Source organism: Pseudorasbora parva, chromosome 13 (genome assembly GCF_024679245.1).
Source record: "Pseudorasbora parva isolate DD20220531a chromosome 13, ASM2467924v1, whole genome shotgun sequence".
Lineage (NCBI taxonomy): Eukaryota > Metazoa > Chordata > Actinopteri > Cypriniformes > Gobionidae > Pseudorasbora > Pseudorasbora parva.
Window position 1 is genome coordinate 25,197,800 of NC_090184.1, and position 19,756 is coordinate 25,217,555.

The 19,756-nt window shown below is 38.6% G+C and overlaps 1 protein-coding gene across 5 annotated transcripts in view; it reads right to left on the reverse strand.

Annotated features, from left to right (window-relative positions):
• grid2 (glutamate receptor, ionotropic, delta 2) overlaps positions 1–19,756 on the reverse strand; it is a 577,686-nt gene that overhangs the window by 171,872 nt on the left and 386,058 nt on the right. For all 5 annotated transcript variants that reach the window (XR_010897547.1, XR_010897548.1, XM_067413614.1 and 2 more), the window contains one exon: positions 17,619–17,738. Coding sequence is in view for 3 of the 5 variants with exons in the window: in XM_067413614.1 (XP_067269715.1) it covers positions 17,619–17,738 (120 nt within the window). In the remaining 2 variants the exon portion in view is untranslated. The remainder of the gene's footprint in view (positions 1–17,618; positions 17,739–19,756) is intronic.

Here is a 19,756-nt window from a genome sequence, read left to right on the forward strand (position 1 = left end):
ACCAAAAAAAGACATTAATAGCGTTAAAAAATCTATTTCAAATGTTATCATGGTTTCCACCCAAAAATATTAAGCATTATTATTGGTTTCAACATTGATAATAATAGGAAATGTTACTTGAGAACCAAATAAGCATATTAGAATGATTTCTGAAGGAGTAATGGCTGCTGAAAATTCAGCTTTGACAGAAATACATAACATTTTCAAATATATTTTTTACACAGTATGTATTTTTTGATCAAATGAATGCAGCGTTCGTGAGACCTTTCGAAAATATTGACAAAAATCGTACCGACCCTGAACTCTCAGTAACGTATGTTTCTATGCTAATGATGTAGCAGATGTTAGAAAGCACATATGTAAGCTTTAACCTCGGTGCTTGCTGATGGTCATACATAGTTGATGAGCGGCTGATGCTGATGGGATGTTAAGCTGGCTAGTAACACTTTCCTACCTCTTTAATCCCAGTGACGTCTATCTAGCCTCTGCTTTTTCTCGGCACATTTTCCCACCTCTTCCGGCTCAGTGGACTCTCACATTAGCGCAAACTCCGTCGCATATTCCCGACTGACTGCCCGACCTGTGCTCTAATATGTTTTCAATGAAGGGAAAAACAAAAGACTATTTTGTATCCCATCAGTGATGATTAGCCAAAATGGCTAATTGAGCAATTACGCCACAGTAAAGCTTTTGGATGTTTTGATATATAGAGAGGTGAGCCGAATGTAGCCAATGGATTTAATGATGTGGAAAACTAATTCTTGCATGGTGGTAAAACTTGTTATGACAGATTTCTTTGAACCATTATAATGGAGATATGGACACAGGACATCTACAGTGGTGGACAAAAGTATTAGATCTAAAAAATAATGACCATTGTTTTGCCTCCAAAACATGATTTCATTTCATAATGTTCCTGAAACATGCAGATGGTTGCTCTGAGCACAACAAATATCAGATGAAGTGAGTCATACTGTTTTTATCCACTTTTAACTTGAATATTTGGTATGTTCACCTTTTTTTCAGAAATTACAGCAGCACATCTCTCTGGCATAGTGTCAATATATTTCATGAGAACTTCACCACTAATGGTATCCTATGTCTTCTGCAACTGAAGCCAAAGGCTTTCCTTTGAATGTACAATTGATCTGTCCAGTTTATTTCCACACTTGCCCCAAATCTGATCAATGGAGTTGAGGTCGGGACTTTGAGGGGGCAAGTCTATCATTTTCAATGTTCCAGCAGATTCCAATCTCTGACTTAGTAGATATTTCATTAGTTTTATGGGCATTGTAATGGCCAATTCAACAAAAACAGCTGAAGCCTCTTAAATACATTGTAGGGTCCAAAAGATTGTGAGAACATATACATCTAATTTATAGAAACAGTTTATGATTTTAGAAACATTTGGATTAATATAATTTGTATCAAATCAAAAGCATTTTCACTATCCGCCATGTGAATCTCTGAATAGAAGACAGTGGAACTGGAAGGATATAAAACAGGATGTTGAAATACAGATATCATTCGTTACCCTGGGGTCACCTTCACAGCAATTACCCCAGCAACCAGTCTATGTTAGGATCAAAACCCATTAAAAGCCTGTTGAAAAGGGACTGATAGTGTTCTGGACAATTGACCATATGAAAAGAAAGCAAGGGTTGTGCAATCCCTTGTGACACTAAAACACTGGAGTAAAAAAAAAATAAAGTTATTTCTGAAGGACGCTCAAGTGTGTTTGCTGAGATTTTCAGCAGGTTGGAAGAGTATCCCCCTCACAGGAGGTAGCTGAGATAACTACTACTAATGTGCCAGCAGGCGGTCACATTAAGCAGGTTTTGTTTCTGGTCAATGTCAACAAGTATGTAAGCACATATTGTGCGTGTTTGGAAACACACCAGTTAATTGGAGAGATGTTTAAAACACAAGTGACTTAAACACATGTACAGTACAGTACTTGTGAAGAACCGGCCTTCTGTTTATCTACGGTATACTATTTGTCTGAATATTATCAAGCCAGTATAAATACAGATTGTTCACTGCAGGAGAGTCTTTATAAAGAGGGGCTAACATGGCACAGACCAGTTCTTAAACAGCACAAGAAATATTTAATCATCTTTAAAACAAGATAACTTTACTTAAGCCAAATTAAGATTTTCAGAGTTCATACATTTTGAATGTGTGTGTGTGTGTGTGTGTGTGTGTGTGTGTGTGTGTGTGTGTGTGTGTGTGTGTGTGTGTGTGTGTGTGTGAGCCTGTTTATGTGGTTTATGAGGACACAAATTTGTATAACTACATGGGTATTACACTGGTATTACACTATAAAGGTGGTTTATGAGGACATATCAAATGTCCTCATAATTCAAATGGCCTTAAAAACATACTAAATTATGTTTTTTTGAGAAAGTAAAAATGCAGAATGTTTCCTGTGATGGGTAGGTTTAGGGGCAGGGGCAGTGTAGGGGGATAGAAAATACGGTTTGTACAGTATAAAAACCATTACGCCTATGGAGAGTCCCTGTAAACCACATAGACCAACATGTGTGTGTGTGTGTGTGTGTGTGTGTGTGTGTGTGTGTGTGTGTGTGTGTGTGTGTGTGTGTGTGTGTGTGTGTGTGTGTGTGTGTGTGTGTGTGTGTGTGTGTGTGTGTGTGTGTGTGTGTAGAAACAATATCCACATTCATCTATCCATCCAGTTTTTTTTTTTACAGACAGAGATGGATGTTTATATTGTTTCTTCATGTGCTTTTCCCAGCAGTAGTGTGTGTAACCTAGTATAAAAAGCATTGCTTCTGAAGCAATTATCCACTCTGATAAAAGAAACTTGCTTAATGTAATTACTCATTTCATCTTTTGGAAGTGCAGCACAGATCTGGTTTGTGTCAGAGACCATTATCTTTAATGAAATCTGACAATTTAATTTGTGTGTGATGGCAGTAAGGCTGCAGTGAGGTTCCAGTGGTTAAGAGGAAGTGGCATCATTAAATGACTCTAGCCTGTTGTCTGATGGTTGTCTGTGGACTTTGGCATACTGGAGTCCTCAAGGACAATCACGACCCTCTGATTAACATCTCACTCTATCAGATCCAAGTCATTTCAGACACACAATCTACACTATGACAACAAGTTGTGCTGTCTGATCTATATAATTCTTTAGTGCACATTAAAAACGTGATTTCAAAGCATCAACTGGAAAGAGATGAATCAGCCAACAACATTCACTTACTGTAGTTTAAACCCAGGGTCAAAAACAAAACAAAAGTGGATAAACTGAGAAAATATTTCAATGTAAATATTCATTACGAGTCATAAGACTGTATTTAGGTGGGTTCCTATACCATTTGAAACGCTCAGCTATTCTTCCCTTGCCATATGCAAACATATAAACTTGAGACGTTCCACTTCATTGCAGGCTTTTGCAAAATTCCGAATTTCAGAATTGGCCTCCATTCAATTCATAATTTGGAATTTGAATTGAATTGACTCCACCTCAAAGGAAGTTGAATTGGAATTGGAATGACAGGAAGTGGAATTAAATTCATGGCAATTCACAGAAATTCCACACAGTCACACAACAGAAAGAATGTGTTGAGTCTTATACATTCAGTGTTAGGAAGGCTACTTTGGAAATGTAATTGCTTAGTGTTATAAATTACCCATTATAAATGCGGTTTGGATTATTTTATTTTGATTACTTTATTAATGCAAAGCAATATCTTTTTAATTTGATTAGTAACTCATTGAATTACACATTTTTCCTCAGTAATTCAACTAAATACAATTAAATATATATATTTTAATTTAATAACAAATATAGCTGCAAGCAGCCATTATCGGGGCCAAGCGCAAAGAAGAAGACAAGACATGCCAGCATGGCTGGAAGTCTCAAGCCAACTGCAACAATGAGCCATTAAGGACCTATTAAGTTGATTTTAGGCAAAATAGCAGTCAAATTTTAAATACAGTCAATAATAATGGTTTAATGGTTTATCACTTTCGACCAATAGGTGTCACTGTTACGAAACTGATGTGGTTTAGTCAGATTGAGATGACAATGACACATGCAAAGTTTGGTGTCAATATGTCAAAGCATTGCAGAGATACAGCCTCAAGAGTAATTTTTGCATCATGGCTCAACTCTGTTGCAGTGGTATATGAAAACTGTTTTGTCTATCAATCCGAAATCCATAAGTATTTGTCAGCATGGTCTGAAGACGATACGGATCCATTTTGGTGAAAATCGGACAAACGGTCTAGGATGAGTTTGAAAAAGTAGATTTTTAACAAATAACAAGATGGAGCACAGATATGTTTGCAAAATATGGCAAAATTGGTATCTATCTTCTCGGCATGAGCCAATGAATGTATTATGACCAGTCTCATTACAATAGGCTAATTTAATCAAAAGTTATTAGCATTTTTGTACATTTTATTACAACTTTTGACCACAAGGTGGCGCTGCCCCGAAACTTTTTGAATATCTTCGGGACATAGAGCGGAAGACACATACCGAGTTTTGTAATGATACACTAGTGCATTCTTAAATTATAGCATTAGCATTTTAAACCGTAATACTGCATTGAAGTCAATGGGAATTTCATGTTTTGTTTTATTATAGCGCCACCAAGAGGCACAATCCCACCAATTTTTTTATGTGTCCTCGTAGTGAGCCCATACATATGTGTGTCAAGTTTGGTGAAAATATTTCATTTTGTTTTGGAGTTATAGACATTTATATGAAAAAACACGTAAAAAATGACTGACACCTGACTTTGATTGGATTTTACTACCCCTTACTATCAATATTTTGAGATTTGGGCATTAGCGTATAGCTATCGACCTATGTTTCCGAACTTCTGAGGCTGGTTTCGTCTCGATCGGACTAGCGGTTTCGAAGATATCAGCAAATGTTTTTTAAGCACTAAATTACAACTCTGCGCAAACCATATGCCGAAACCTGGCAAGTCTGGTATCGTTGGAGTCGGCAAGGATTCAGGAGACCAAAAAACACACTCCCATCAAAATATGTCAACCACACCCAAAGTTATAAGCGTTTGAAAAAAAAAATTCTCCACTAGGTGGCGCTGTTTCGAAACTTCTCAGGCTACTTCAGGGCATCGTGGTGATGACCCATACCAAGTTTCATAACAATCTGTTCATGCGTTCATAAAATACAGCATTTTTGCACATAATTCAAAATGGCCGACATCCAAAATGGCCGACATGGCAAAATTGGATATCAGTCGACTCGGCATGACGCCCTGAATCTAATGAGACCAATTTTATGATTTTTGGATAAACGGTTCAGAAGTTATAAGCCAAAATAGGCATTTTTCGTATCTCCGGACAGGTAGGTGGCGCTGCGCCGAAACGCTGCATGTTGCTTCAAGTCATGCTTGTGATGACATGTACCAAGGTTGGTTTGAATACGATAAAGCGTTGCGGAGATATAGCCTTTAGTGTGTTTTTGCAACCTCCACGTAAAATTTGTTTGTGCGTTTATTGAAAACGATTGGACGAATCAACTTGAATTCCATAACTTTTTGTCAACATGCTCTGAAGATGATCTGTTTCAATTTTCGTGAAAATCGGAGCAACGGCCTAGGAGGAGTTCGAAAAAGTAGGTTTTTCAGAAAATTCAAAATGGCGGGAAAATTTGCATACCGGAAAATGACATCATAGGGTGAAATCGAATCGGCTTGAGCCAAGGAATCCGATGAAAAAAGAATTTTGTTTCTAGCCCTTAGGGGTCAAAAGTTATAAGCATAAATATGAGTGAAACTTTGGACAGGTGGTGGCGCTAGAGGGATTGAGTTAGAGGCACCAAATTTGCTATAGTGACAGCTCAGACTGGCCTCTATGAGTGTGCCAAATTTCACAACTTTTTACCATACGGTTCTATGGGCTGCCAGAGACTCCTATGGCGGAAGAAAAAGAAGAAGAAGAAGAAGAAGAAGCAGAATAATAAATATAGCTGCAAGCAGCCATTATCGGGGCCAAGCGCAAAGAAGAAGACAAGACATGCCAGCATGGCTGGAAGTCTCAAGCCAACTGCAACAATGAGCCATTAAGGACCTATTAAGTTGATTTTAGGCAAAATAGCAGTCAAATTTTAAATACAGTCAATAATAATGGTTTAATGGTTTATCACTTTCGACCAATAGGTGTCACTGTTACGAAACTGATGTGGTTTAGTCAGATTGAGATGACAATGACACATGCAAAGTTTGGTGTCAATATGTCAAAGCATTGCAGAGATACAGCCTCAAGAGTAATTTTTGCATCATGGCTCAACTCTGTTGCAGTGGTATATGAAAACTGTTTTGTCTATCAATCCGAAATCCATAACTATTTGTCAGCATGGTCTGAAGACGATACGGATCAATTTTGGTGAAAATCGGACAAACGGTCTAGGATGAGTTTGAAAAAGTAGATTTTTAACAAATAACAAGATGGAGCACAGATATGTTTGCAAAATATGGCAAAATTGGTATCTATCTTCTCGGCATGAGCCAATGAATGTATTATGACCAGTCTCATTACAATAGGCTAATTTAATCAAAAGTTATTAGCATTTTTGTACATTTTATTACAACTTTTGACCACAAGGTGGCGCTGCCCCGAAACTTTTTGAATATCTTCGGGACATAGAGCGGAAGACACATACCGAGTTTTGTAATGATACACTAGTGCATTCTTAAATTATAGCATTAGCATTTTAAACCGTAATACTGCATTGAAGTCAATGGGAATTTCATGTTTTGTTTTATTATAGCGCCACCAAGAGGCACAATCCCACCAATTTTTTTATGTGTCCTCGTAGTGAGCCCATACATATGTGTGTCAAGTTTGGTGAAAATATTTCATTTTGTTTTGGAGTTATAGACATTTATATGAAAAAACACGTAAAAAATGACTGACACCTGACTTTGATTGGATTTTACTACCCCTTACTATCAATATTTTGAGATTTGGGCATTAGCGTATAGCTATCGACCTATGTTTCCGAACTTCTGAGGCTGGTTTCGTCTCGATCGGACTAGCGGTTTCGAAGATATCAGCAAATGTTTTTTAAGCACTAAATTACAACTCTGCGCAAACCATATGCCGAAACCTGGCAAGTCTGGTATCGTTGGAGTCGGCAAGGATTCAGGAGACCAAAAAACACACTCCCATCAAAATATGTCAACCACACCCAAAGTTATAAGCGTTTGAAAAAAAAAATTCTCCACTAGGTGGCGCTGTTTCGAAACTTCTCAGGCTACTTCAGGGCATCGTGGTGATGACCCATACCAAGTTTCATAACAATCTGTTCATGCGTTCATAAAATACAGCATTTTTGCACATAATTCAAAATGGCCGACATCCAAAATGGCCGACATGGTAAAATTGGATATCAGTCGACTCGGCATGACGCCCTGAATCTAATGAGACCAATTTTATGATTTTTGGATAAACGGTTCAGAAGTTATAAGCCAAAATAGGCATTTTTCGTATCTCCGGACAGGTAGGTGGCGCTGCGCCGAAACGCTGCATGTTGCTTCAAGTCATGCTTGTGATGACATGTACCAAGGTTGGTTTGAATACGATAAAGCGTTGCGGAGATATAGCCTTTAGTGTGTTTTTGCAACCTCCACGTAAAATTTGTTTGTGCGTTTATTGAAAACGATTGGACGAATCAACTTGAATTCCATAACTTTTTGTCAACATGCTCTGAAGATGATCTGTTTCAATTTTCGTGAAAATCGGAGCAACGGCCTAGGAGGAGTTCGAAAAAGTAGGTTTTTCAGAAAATTCAAAATGGCGGGAAAATTTGCATACCGGAAAATGACATCATAGGGTGAAATCGAATCGGCTTGAGCCAAGGAATCCGATGAAAAAAGAATTTTGTTTCTAGCCCTTAGGGGTCAAAAGTTATAAGCATAAATATGAGTGAAACTTTGGACAGGTGGTGGCGCTAGAGGGATTGAGTTAGAGGCACCAAATTTGCTATAGTGACAGCTCAGACTGGCCTCTATGAGTGTGCCAAATTTCACAACTTTTTACCATACGGTTCTATGGGCTGCCAGAGACTCCTATGGCGGAAGAAGAAGAAGAAGAAGAAGAAGAAGAAGAAGAAGAAGAAGCAGAATAATAATAATAGGAACACTAACGATTTCAATAGGTGCCTCCGCACCTTCGGTGCTTGGCCCCTAAATATAGCTGCAAGCAGCCATTATCGGGGCCAAGCGCAAAGAAGAAGACAAGACATGCCAGCATGGCTGGAAGTCTCAAGCCAACTGCAACAATGAGCCATTAAGGACCTATTAAGTTGATTTTAGGCAAAATAGCAGTCAAATTTTAAATACAGTCAATAATAATGGTTTAATGGTTTATCACTTTCGACCAATAGGTGTCACTGTTACGAAACTGATGTGGTTTAGTCAGATTGAGATGACAATGACACATGCAAAGTTTGGTGTCAATATGTCAAAGCATTGCAGAGATACAGCCTCAAGAGTAATTTTTGCATCATGGCTCAACTCTGTTGCAGTGGTATATGAAAACTGTTTTGTCTATCAATCCGAAATCCATAACTATTTGTCAGCATGGTCTGAAGACGATACGGATCAATTTTGGTGAAAATCGGACAAACGGTCTAGGATGAGTTTGAAAAAGTAGGTTTTTAACAAATATCAAGACGGAGGACAGATAGGTTTGCAAAATATGGCACAATTGGTATCCATGTTCTCGGCATGAGCCATTGACTGTATTATGACCAGTTTCATTACAATGGGTTAATTTAATCAAAAGTTATTCGCATTTCTGTACATTTTATTACAACTTTTGACCACAAGGTGGCGCTACCCCCGAAACTTTTTGAGTATCTTCAGGAAATGGAGCGGAAGACACATACCGAGTTTTGTAACGATACGCTAATGCATTCTTAAATTATAGCATTAGCATTTTAAACCATAATACTGCATTGAAGTCAATGGGAATTTCATGTTTTGTTTTATTATAGCGCCACCAAGAGGCACAATCCCACCAATTTTTTTATGTGTCCTCATAGTGAGCCCATACATATGTGTGTCAAGTTTGGTGAAAATATCTCATTTTGTTTTGGAGTTATAGACATTTATATGAAAAAACACGTAAAAAAGGACTGACACCTGACTTTGATTGGATTTTACTACCCCTTACTATCAATATTTTGAGATTTGGGCATTAGCGTATAGCTATCGACCTATGTTTCCGAACTTCTGAGGCTGGTTTCGTCTCGATCGGACTAGCGGTTTCGAAGATATCAGCAAATGTTTTTTAAGCACTAAATTACAACTCTGCGCAAACCATATGCCGAAACCTGGCAAGTCTGGTATCGTTGGAGTCGGCAAGGATTCAGGAGACCAAAAAACACACTCCCATCAAAATATGTCAACCACACCCAAAGTTATAAGCGTTTGAAAAAAAAAATTCTCCACTAGGTGGCGCTGTTTCGAAACTTCTCAGGCTACTTCAGGGCATCGTGGTGATGACCCATACCAAGTTTCATAACAATCTGTTCATGCGTTCATAAAATACAGCATTTTTGCACATAATTCAAAATGGCCGACATCCAAAATGGCCGACATGGTAAAATTGGATATCAGTCGACTCGGCATGACGCCCTGAATCTAATGAGACCAATTTTATGATTTTTGGATAAACGGTTCAGAAGTTATAAGCCAAAATAGGCATTTTTCGTATCTCCGGACAGGTAGGTGGCGCTGCGCCGAAACGCTGCATGTTGCTTCAAGTCATGCTTGTGATGACATGTACCAAGGTTGGTTTGAATACGATAAAGCGTTGCGGAGATATAGCCTTTAGTGTGTTTTTGCAACCTCCACGTAAAATTTGTTTGTGCGTTTATTGGAAACGATTGGACGAATCAACTTGAATTCCATAACTTTTTGTCAACATGCTCTGAAGATGATCTGTTTCAATTTTCGTGAAAATCGGAGCAACGGCCTAGGAGGAGTTCGAAAAAGTAGGTTTTTCAGAAAATTCAAAATGGCGGGAAAATTTGCATACCGGAAAATGACATCATAGGGTGAAATCGAATCGGCTTGAGCCAAGGAATCCGATGAAAAAAGAATTTTGTTTCTAGCCCTTAGGGGTCAAAAGTTATAAGCATAAATATGAGTGAAACTTTGGACAGGTGGTGGCGCTAGAGGGATTGAGTTAGAGGCACCAAATTTGCTATAGTGACAGCTCAGACTGGCCTCTATGAGTGTGCCAAATTTCACAACTTTTTACCATACGGTTCTATGGGCTGCCAGAGACTCCTATGGCGGAAGAAGAAGAAGAAGAAGCAGAAATATAGCTGCAAGCAGCCATTATCGGGGCCAAGCGCAAAGAAGAAGACAAGACATGCCAGCATGGCTGGAAGTCTCAAGCCAACTGCAACAATGAGCCATTAAGGACCTATTAAGTTGATTTTAGGCAAAATAGCAGTCAAATTTTAAATACAGTCAATAATAATGGTTTAATGGTTTATCACTTTCGACCAATAGGTGTCACTGTTACGAAACTGATGTGGTTTAGTCAGATTGAGATGACAATGACACATGCAAAGTTTGGTGTCAATATGTCAAAGCATTGCAGAGATACAGCCTCAAGAGTAATTTTTGCATCATGGCTCAACTCTGTTGCAGTGGTATATGAAAACTGTTTTGTCTATCAATCCGAAATCCATAACTATTTGTCAGCATGGTCTGAAGACGATACGGATCAATTTTGGTGAAAATCGGACAAACGGTCTAGGATGAGTTTGAAAAAGTAGATTTTTAACAAATAACAAGATGGAGCACAGATATGTTTGCAAAATATGGCAAAATTGGTATCTATCTTCTCGGCATGAGCCAATGAATGTATTATGACCAGTCTCATTACAATAGGCTAATTTAATCAAAAGTTATTAGCATTTTTGTACATTTTATTACAACTTTTGACCACAAGGTGGCGCTGCCCCGAAACTTTTTGAATATCTTCGGGACATAGAGCGGAAGACACATACCGAGTTTTGTAATGATACACTAGTGCATTCTTAAATTATAGCATTAGCATTTTAAACCGTAATACTGCATTGAAGTCAATGGGAATTTCATGTTTTGTTTTATTATAGCGCCACCAAGAGGCACAATCCCACCAATTTTTTTATGTGTCCTCGTAGTGAGCCCATACATATGTGTGTCAAGTTTGGTGAAAATATTTCATTTTGTTTTGGAGTTATAGACATTTATATGAAAAAACACGTAAAAAATGACTGACACCTGACTTTGATTGGATTTTACTACCCCTTACTATCAATATTTTGAGATTTGGGCATTAGCGTATAGCTATCGACCTATGTTTCCGAACTTCTGAGGCTGGTTTCGTCTCGATCGGACTAGCGGTTTCGAAGATATCAGCAAATGTTTTTTAAGCACTAAATTACAACTCTGCGCAAACCATATGCCGAAACCTGGCAAGTCTGGTATCGTTGGAGTCGGCAAGGATTCAGGAGACCAAAAAACACACTCCCATCAAAATATGTCAACCACACCCAAAGTTATAAGCGTTTGAAAAAAAAAATTCTCCACTAGGTGGCGCTGTTTCGAAACTTCTCAGGCTACTTCAGGGCATCGTGGTGATGACCCATAGCAAGTTTCATAACAATCTGTTCATGCGTTCATAAAATACAGCATTTTTGCACATAATTCAAAATGGCCGACATCCAAAATGGCCGACATGGTAAAATTGGATATCAGTCGACTCGGCATGACGCCCTGAATCTAATGAGACCAATTTTATGATTTTTGGATAAACGGTTCAGAAGTTATAAGCCAAAATAGGCATTTTTCGTATCTCCGGACAGGTAGGTGGCGCTGCGCCGAAACGCTGCATGTTGCTTCAAGTCATGCTTGTGATGACATGTACCAAGGTTGGTTTGAATACGATAAAGCGTTGCGGAGATATAGCCTTTAGTGTGTTTTTGCAACCTCCACGTAAAATTTGTTTGTGCGTTTATTGAAAACGATTGGACGAATCAACTTGAATTCCATAACTTTTTGTCAACATGCTCTGAAGATGATCTGTTTCAATTTTCGTGAAAATCGGAGCAACGGCCTAGGAGGAGTTCGAAAAAGTAGGTTTTTCAGAAAATTCAAAATGGCGGGAAAATTTGCATACCGGAAAATGACATCATAGGGTGAAATCGAATCGGCTTGAGCCAAGGAATCCGATGAAAAAAGAATTTTGTTTCTAGCCCTTAGGGGTCAAAAGTTATAAGCATAAATATGAGTGAAACTTTGGACAGGTGGTGGCGCTAGAGGGATTGAGTTAGAGGCACCAAATTTGCTATAGTGACAGCTCAGACTGGCCTCTATGAGTGTGCCAAATTTCACAACTTTTTACCATACGGTTCTATGGGCTGCCAGAGACTCCTATGGCGGAAAAAGAAGAAGAATAATAAATATAGCTGCAAGCAGCCATTATCGGGGCCAAGCGCAAAGAAGAAGACAAGACATGCCAGCATGGCTGGAAGTCTCAAGCCAACTGCAACAATGAGCCATTAAGGACCTATTAAGTTGATTTTAGGCAAAATAGCAGTCAAATTTTAAATACAGTCAATAATAATGGTTTAATGGTTTATCACTTTCGACCAATAGGTGTCACTGTTACGAAACTGATGTGGTTTAGTCAGATTGAGATGACAATGACACATGCAAAGTTTGGTGTCAATATGTCAAAGCATTGCAGAGATACAGCCTCAAGAGTCATTTTTGCATCATGGCTCAACTCTGTTGCAGTGGTATATGAAAACTGTTTTGTCTATCAATCCGAAATCCATAACTATTTGTCAGCATGGTCTGAAGACGATACGGATCAATTTTGGTGAAAATCGGACAAACGGTCTAGGATGAGTTTGAAAAAGTAGATTTTTAACAAATAACAAGATGGAGCACAGATATGTTTGCAAAATATGGCAAAATTGGTATCTATCTTCTCGGCATGAGCCAATGAATGTATTATGACCAGTCTCATTACAATAGGCTAATTTAATCAAAAGTTATTAGCATTTTTGTACATTTTATTACAACTTTTGACCACAAGGTGGCGCTGCCCCGAAACTTTTTGAATATCTTCGGGACATAGAGCGGAAGACACATACCGAGTTTTGTAATGATACACTAGTGCATTCTTAAATTATAGCATTAGCATTTTAAACCGTAATACTGCATTGAAGTCAATGGGAATTTCATGTTTTGTTTTATTATAGCGCCACCAAGAGGCACAATCCCACCAATTTTTTTATGTGTCCTCGTAGTGAGCCCATACATATGTGTGTCAAGTTTGGTGAAAATATTTCATTTTGTTTTGGAGTTATAGACATTTATATGAAAAAACACGTAAAAAATGACTGACACCTGACTTTGATTGGATTTTACTACCCCTTACTATCAATATTTTGAGATTTGGGCATTAGCGTATAGCTATCGACCTATGTTTCCGAACTTCTGAGGCTGGTTTCGTCTCGATCGGACTAGCGGTTTCGAAGATATCAGCAAATGTTTTTTAAGCACTAAATTACAACTCTGCGCAAACCATATGCCGAAACCTGGCAAGTCTGGTATCGTTGGAGTCGGCAAGGATTCAGGAGACCAAAAAACACACTCCCATCAAAATATGTCAACCACACCCAAAGTTATAAGCGTTTGAAAAAAAAAATTCTCCACTAGGTGGCGCTGTTTCGAAACTTCTCAGGCTACTTCAGGGCATCGTGGTGATGACCCATACCAAGTTTCATAACAATCTGTTCATGCGTTCATAAAATACAGCATTTTTGCACATAATTCAAAATGGCCGACATCCAAAATGGCCGACATGGTAAAATTGGATATCAGTCGACTCGGCATGACGCCCTGAATCTAATGAGACCAATTTTATGATTTTTGGATAAACGGTTCAGAAGTTATAAGCCAAAATAGGCATTTTTCGTATCTCCGGACAGGTAGGTGGCGCTGCGCCGAAACGCTGCATGTTGCTTCAAGTCATGCTTGTGATGACATGTACCAAGGTTGGTTTGAATACGATAAAGCGTTGCGGAGATATAGCCTTTAGTGTGTTTTTGCAACCTCCACGTAAAATTTGTTTGTGCGTTTATTGAAAACGATTGGACGAATCAACTTGAATTCCATAACTTTTTGTCAACATGCTCTGAAGATGATCTGTTTCAATTTTCGTGAAAATCGGAGCAACGGCCTAGGAGGAGTTCGAAAAAGTAGGTTTTTCAGAAAATTCAAAATGGCGGGAAAATTTGCATACCGGAAAATGACATCATAGGGTGAAATCGAATCGGCTTGAGCCAAGGAATCCGATGAAAAAAGAATTTTGTTTCTAGCCCTTAGGGGTCAAAAGTTATAAGCATAAATATGAGTGAAACTTTGGACAGGTGGTGGCGCTAGAGGGATTGAGTTAGAGGCACCAAATTTGCTATAGTGACAGCTCAGACTGGCCTCTATGAGTGTGCCAAATTTCACAACTTTTTACCATACGGTTCTATGGGCTGCCAGAGACTCCTATGGCGGAAGAAGAAAAAGAAGAAGAAGAAGAAGAAGAAGAAGAAGAAGAAGCAGAATAATAATAATAGGAACACTAACGATTTCAATAGGTGCCTCCGCACCTTCGGTGCTTGGCCCCTAATAATAGGAACACTAACGATTTCAATAGGTGCCTCCGCACCTTCGGTGCTTGGCCCCTAATAATAATAGGAACACTAACGATTTCAATAGGTGCCTCCGCACCTTCGGTGCTTGGCCCCTAATAATAGGAACACTAACAATTTCAATAGGTGCCTCCGCACCTTCGGTGCTTGGCCCCTAATTTTAATACCTTTAACTAGCAAGTCCTCAAACCTACATACATTTTGTTGTAAAATATAGATAATTGTCAAATTCTTGAAATAAAAGACCCCCCAATGTTGTTTAATTAGTTTTGTTCCAATGTTTTTTTCATTTCAAAAATAAATGTTTCAAAGTAATCAAATAACACAAAGTTGTTGTAAATGCAGTTATGATTCATTCCAATGCAAAACTCACTGAGCAACACTGTTGCATCTAATTCTCAACAGCTCCTCAAATGTTTCATCATGTTCCACAAAATTAAAATTACAACAAATTAAAATTAATTATTTGTTCTGACAAGAGCTTTTAACATTAATATTTTTTTCCTGTTCATGTAATCTGTAGTTCATAAAGTAGTTCATAACTAATATCATTTATAGAATATGTAATGCAATCATATCTGACATATAATGTAAAGCTTGACTGTTAAACACTTCACTTAAAATATGTATATGAATTTCTTTGAATTTAATTTAATTTCAATTTTGCTTCCTTTCATTCAAATTCGAATTTTAATTCTAATCTAGATCCTATTTTTGACCAATTCAAATTCAAGAACTGAATTGGAATTTAGGAGTCATTCTCAATTTCATTCTGGTCACCAGACCAAGCTCAATTTAAAATTGAACATTGTTCTGGGGAGTCTGCTCTGTATTTTTCACTACACAAGAGGCGTGATAAACCAGCATTATTCTAATCACTCTGTTTGCAATTGGATAATCCTTCAACCAATAATCCTTGAACCAATCCTTCAACCAACCTGACAAGCCAGACCCACATCAAGATGTTTGGTCTGGAAACTCACCATTGACAGGGCTCAATCAGAGGGGCGGGATAAACGGTTGTCTTTCAAACTCCCTCTGCACGCGATAGGATAGCGCTACCACCAACCAGAGCAACGAAGAAGGTGAAGCAGAGCTTGTTGATAGATTAAACTTTCGCTGTATCCAATCAGCAAATCTCAGAACACATCTTCCCTTCTTAAGTATGACTTCAGTGCCGTTCTTTGTTCTTTTCTCAGAGAAAAGCTTAACTCCAAGTCTTCCAGAGTCACGGTCAAAGTTGATTCGAAAGACCGCCGTTCGCCAGTTTCTGTGTTTACTAGAAGCACGCAAGTGCAACTCTGCCATCATTATGTTAATCCCCGCCCATTGACTCATACACGATGTGATTGGCCCGACCAGAGTTTGGCATTTACAGCTCAGAAGGTACTGAGAGTTGCTAGACGACACTTGCGGCAGATTAGATTTGCTGCCCCTATGGTGCGTCTAGATTTTCAGGCTAGCAACAGCCCATCATCGTGTTAACCCCACCAATAGCTCATCAAGTGGATAAGTCAGTCTGTGATTGGTTCCCGCTAAAGTGCAACAGAAGCAGTAGAAATGAATGTACAGGTTTCCAGACTGAGTTGCAGGATGAAATCAAATTGCCAGCAGATCAGGCTGGGTTTACCCAGTCTAGCACAAGCCTGCTTCATTAGAAGAAACTCAAGTTGGTGTGCACATCACCTACTATGGCATGGGCTAAGATCATTAAATTAATTTTATAATGCTGCAGTTCATAATAAAATGACTGGCTAATGTGCAAAAACACACACGTTGCGTTTTTGTGAATTGTGTGGAGTTTCCATAGGCGTAATGGATTTTACACTGTACAAACTGTACATTCCATCCCCTACACTCCCCCTGCCCCTAAACCTACCCATCACAAGAAACATTCAGCATTTTTACATTTAAAAAAAAAAAAACATAATTTAGTATGTTTACAAATCCACTGGCTTGTCCCTACAATGTAGGTGATCTCAGGTGTATATTACATTGTCCCCACAATGTAATATAAAAAGTACACACACACACACACACACACACACGATTCATTACACAAACATGCTATTATTTTTCAATTGCTACTTTTGGGCCCTGTTCACACCAATTGCAGAGGCCATGTTTATACTGGTTGCTGTTCTGATGCTCTTGCAAATTAGATTATAAATACACTCTAAAACAATAGTGCACCAAAAAATGGCTTTCAATTTAATTTGTTTTTCACTACTCCATAATAAAAAAACTAAATTGTAGAAAAGAAAGCAAAATCTCAGATGTTTGCACCCTAAATACTTAAGTGCTTATTTGCCAGAGTGCTTTTGTGTAACCATGAGGAATGTATAAATGACTGGCTGATCAGCAACTGACACAAATCAATTATTTCATTTATTCCAGCTAAATAAACAAGTCCAACTTATTTATCCAGGCGAGAGGAGATTGGGGTATCCCCATATAGAGCGTAGCCTGTTCCGCACATTATTCAGCTCTAAAGCTGCTGTTCTGTCATGAGCAATTGATCTACATTCCATGGGGAAGACAGAGACAGATTAGGACCAATATTTGAATGAGCAAATACACATAAATATGACTAAAGTAATTAACGACAAACGAATGGAAAGCACAGATTAATTATCTTGCGGATCATTGGGGGACGACTCTTATGTTACTGTTGCTTAACTACTTTCTCACTTCACCAAAGCTGAGATGAACAGACGAGCAAACAACAGAAAAACTGATAAACAAAGTGTGCTGATGCACTGCTCCTCTCTGAGGGAGGCTGATGGAATTCATTAGGCTTCTGTGATTATCAATTAAAATCCAAAAGCTCTTTGAATTAAGACAAATGTGTTTCTGGAAGTGATACTGTGGGTCTGAATGTGATGTCTCTTACCCGGCTTACTCCACGGCCGCGGTCCTCTCCGTAGTTTGTGCCCAGGATCTCAAAGTGGATGTTGGGGTTGGTGCCATTGTCATTAAACTCCAGCAAGCTGGTCAGACCACTAACACCTCCCTGTAAAAGACAAAAAACAAAATGATATATAAATGCTTCAATTTGAAATGGCTTTGTCAACTGATGAAAAGTGGATAAAATGTCTTGTTACATGCTATCACAAGTGCTGTGTGTAATTTACACACCACTACTGGTATTAAAAAGAACTACAGAAATACTTAGTAACTCAATAACACACTCGTCCATGTTGTTGTGTCCGACCCAGTCAGAGCACTCATACCCCTTTTCCAACAAGGCAGTGCTGGTTCGGAGCCAGAGCCTAGTTTCAAACTGGTTCTTTGTCTTTCCACACCCAGAGCACCAGCTCCGAGCCAGGAAAAGTGGTTTTCAAGTAGCACCAAAACATTGCTGGTCTAGAAGTAAGAACCGCTTGTGTCAGGTGCTAGGGGCGGGGTTACCGTGACCAACAAGAGGAACACAAACTTGAGATCCACCATTTTTAAAATAGCAGCTAATCGATCTAATAGCTGCTTGATTGTAATCCCCATCTATTCAAATTACGACGAGCTGCACAAATGCGTTGCTGTGTTTTTATGCCAATGTAGGATCATAAATAAAGCCATGGCTCTCTAGCCTGTGGAAAGCCAAACCGGTTCTTAGAAGGCTATTCAGCCGAACCAACATTGAACTGGGACTAGCACTGGCTCTGAACTAGCACCCGGTTCATTCTGGTGGAAAAGGGGAATGTGAATCTGTTTAGTGTCACCATGGAGGTTTTTAATACATGGAGAAAGATATTTATTTAATTTATATAATATTTAAAATATTATGAGTGTTTCCATGAAATAAATTAACACTACTACTCAGGTATGATGCATTAAATTGATTAAGTGACAAGACAAAGGGGAAATGATTTTCTTAAGCACCAAATCAACATATCACAATGATTTCTGAAGTATCATATGAAACTAAAGACTCAAGTAATTTTTAAAAAGTTTTTTATGTTCTATTTTTTTTTTCAGTATAATATCATCATTATATAAAGACATCATTAGCAAACTGTGTCATAAATGGTAAAATAATCTCTTAAATGGCTGACCATGACAGTAGTTAGTATCACAATGCAAGACAAAAATGATGAGTGATATTTGCTGATCATGCCATTTCCTCTCATTTCAATTATATCTGAATAAAAAAGCCAAAAGGGGCCGCTCTTGTCCTCCCCCATTTTCCATTCTCTCTTCATTAGCAAGAATCATTTGAACTCCACAGCAACATTCCAGCTAAAATTCTTGGCCCTTCCTAAACTGCATCCACAACATGTCCTGCCCAGTGAAAACCCACATGAACAGACAGATAATTGTTGTAAATTCACTCTACCAATACCAGTGCTGACAGAAAGAATTAGACAGCCAATTAAAAAAGCTGATGAGCGCTTTCCAAATGAGTTCACCAACTGCTGCTTTGTAAAGCCGATACACACAAACTTCCCCTAATTAAGCTGTAAAGCAATGTTCCAGTCCAAACAGTCTCCTAGGAATTGAATACAAGGCCATTATGCAGCTGATGTACAGTAAAATAAGTGTGTACCACTCTGTAGCATTTATACTCACCTAAAGGATTATTAGGAACACCTGTTTAATTTCTTATTAATGCAATTATCTAATCAACCTATTCACATGGCAGTTGCTTCAATGCATTTAGGGTTGTGGTCCTGTTCAAGACAATCTCCTGAACTCCAAACTGAATGTCAGAATGGGAAAGAAAGGTGATTTAAGCAATATTGAGCATGGCATGGTTGTTGGTGCCAGACGGGCCGGTCTGATTATTTCATAATCTGCTCAGTTACTGGGATTTTCACACACAACCATTTTTAGGGTTTACAAAGAATGGTGTGAAAAGGGAAAAACATCCAGTATGCGGCAGTCCTGTGGGCGAAAATGCCTTGTTGATGCTAGAGGTCAGAGGAGAACGGGCTGACTGATTCAAGCTGAAAGAAGAGCAACTTTGACTGAAATAACCACTCGTTACAACCGAGGTATGCAGCAATGCATTTGTGAAGCCACAACATGCACAAC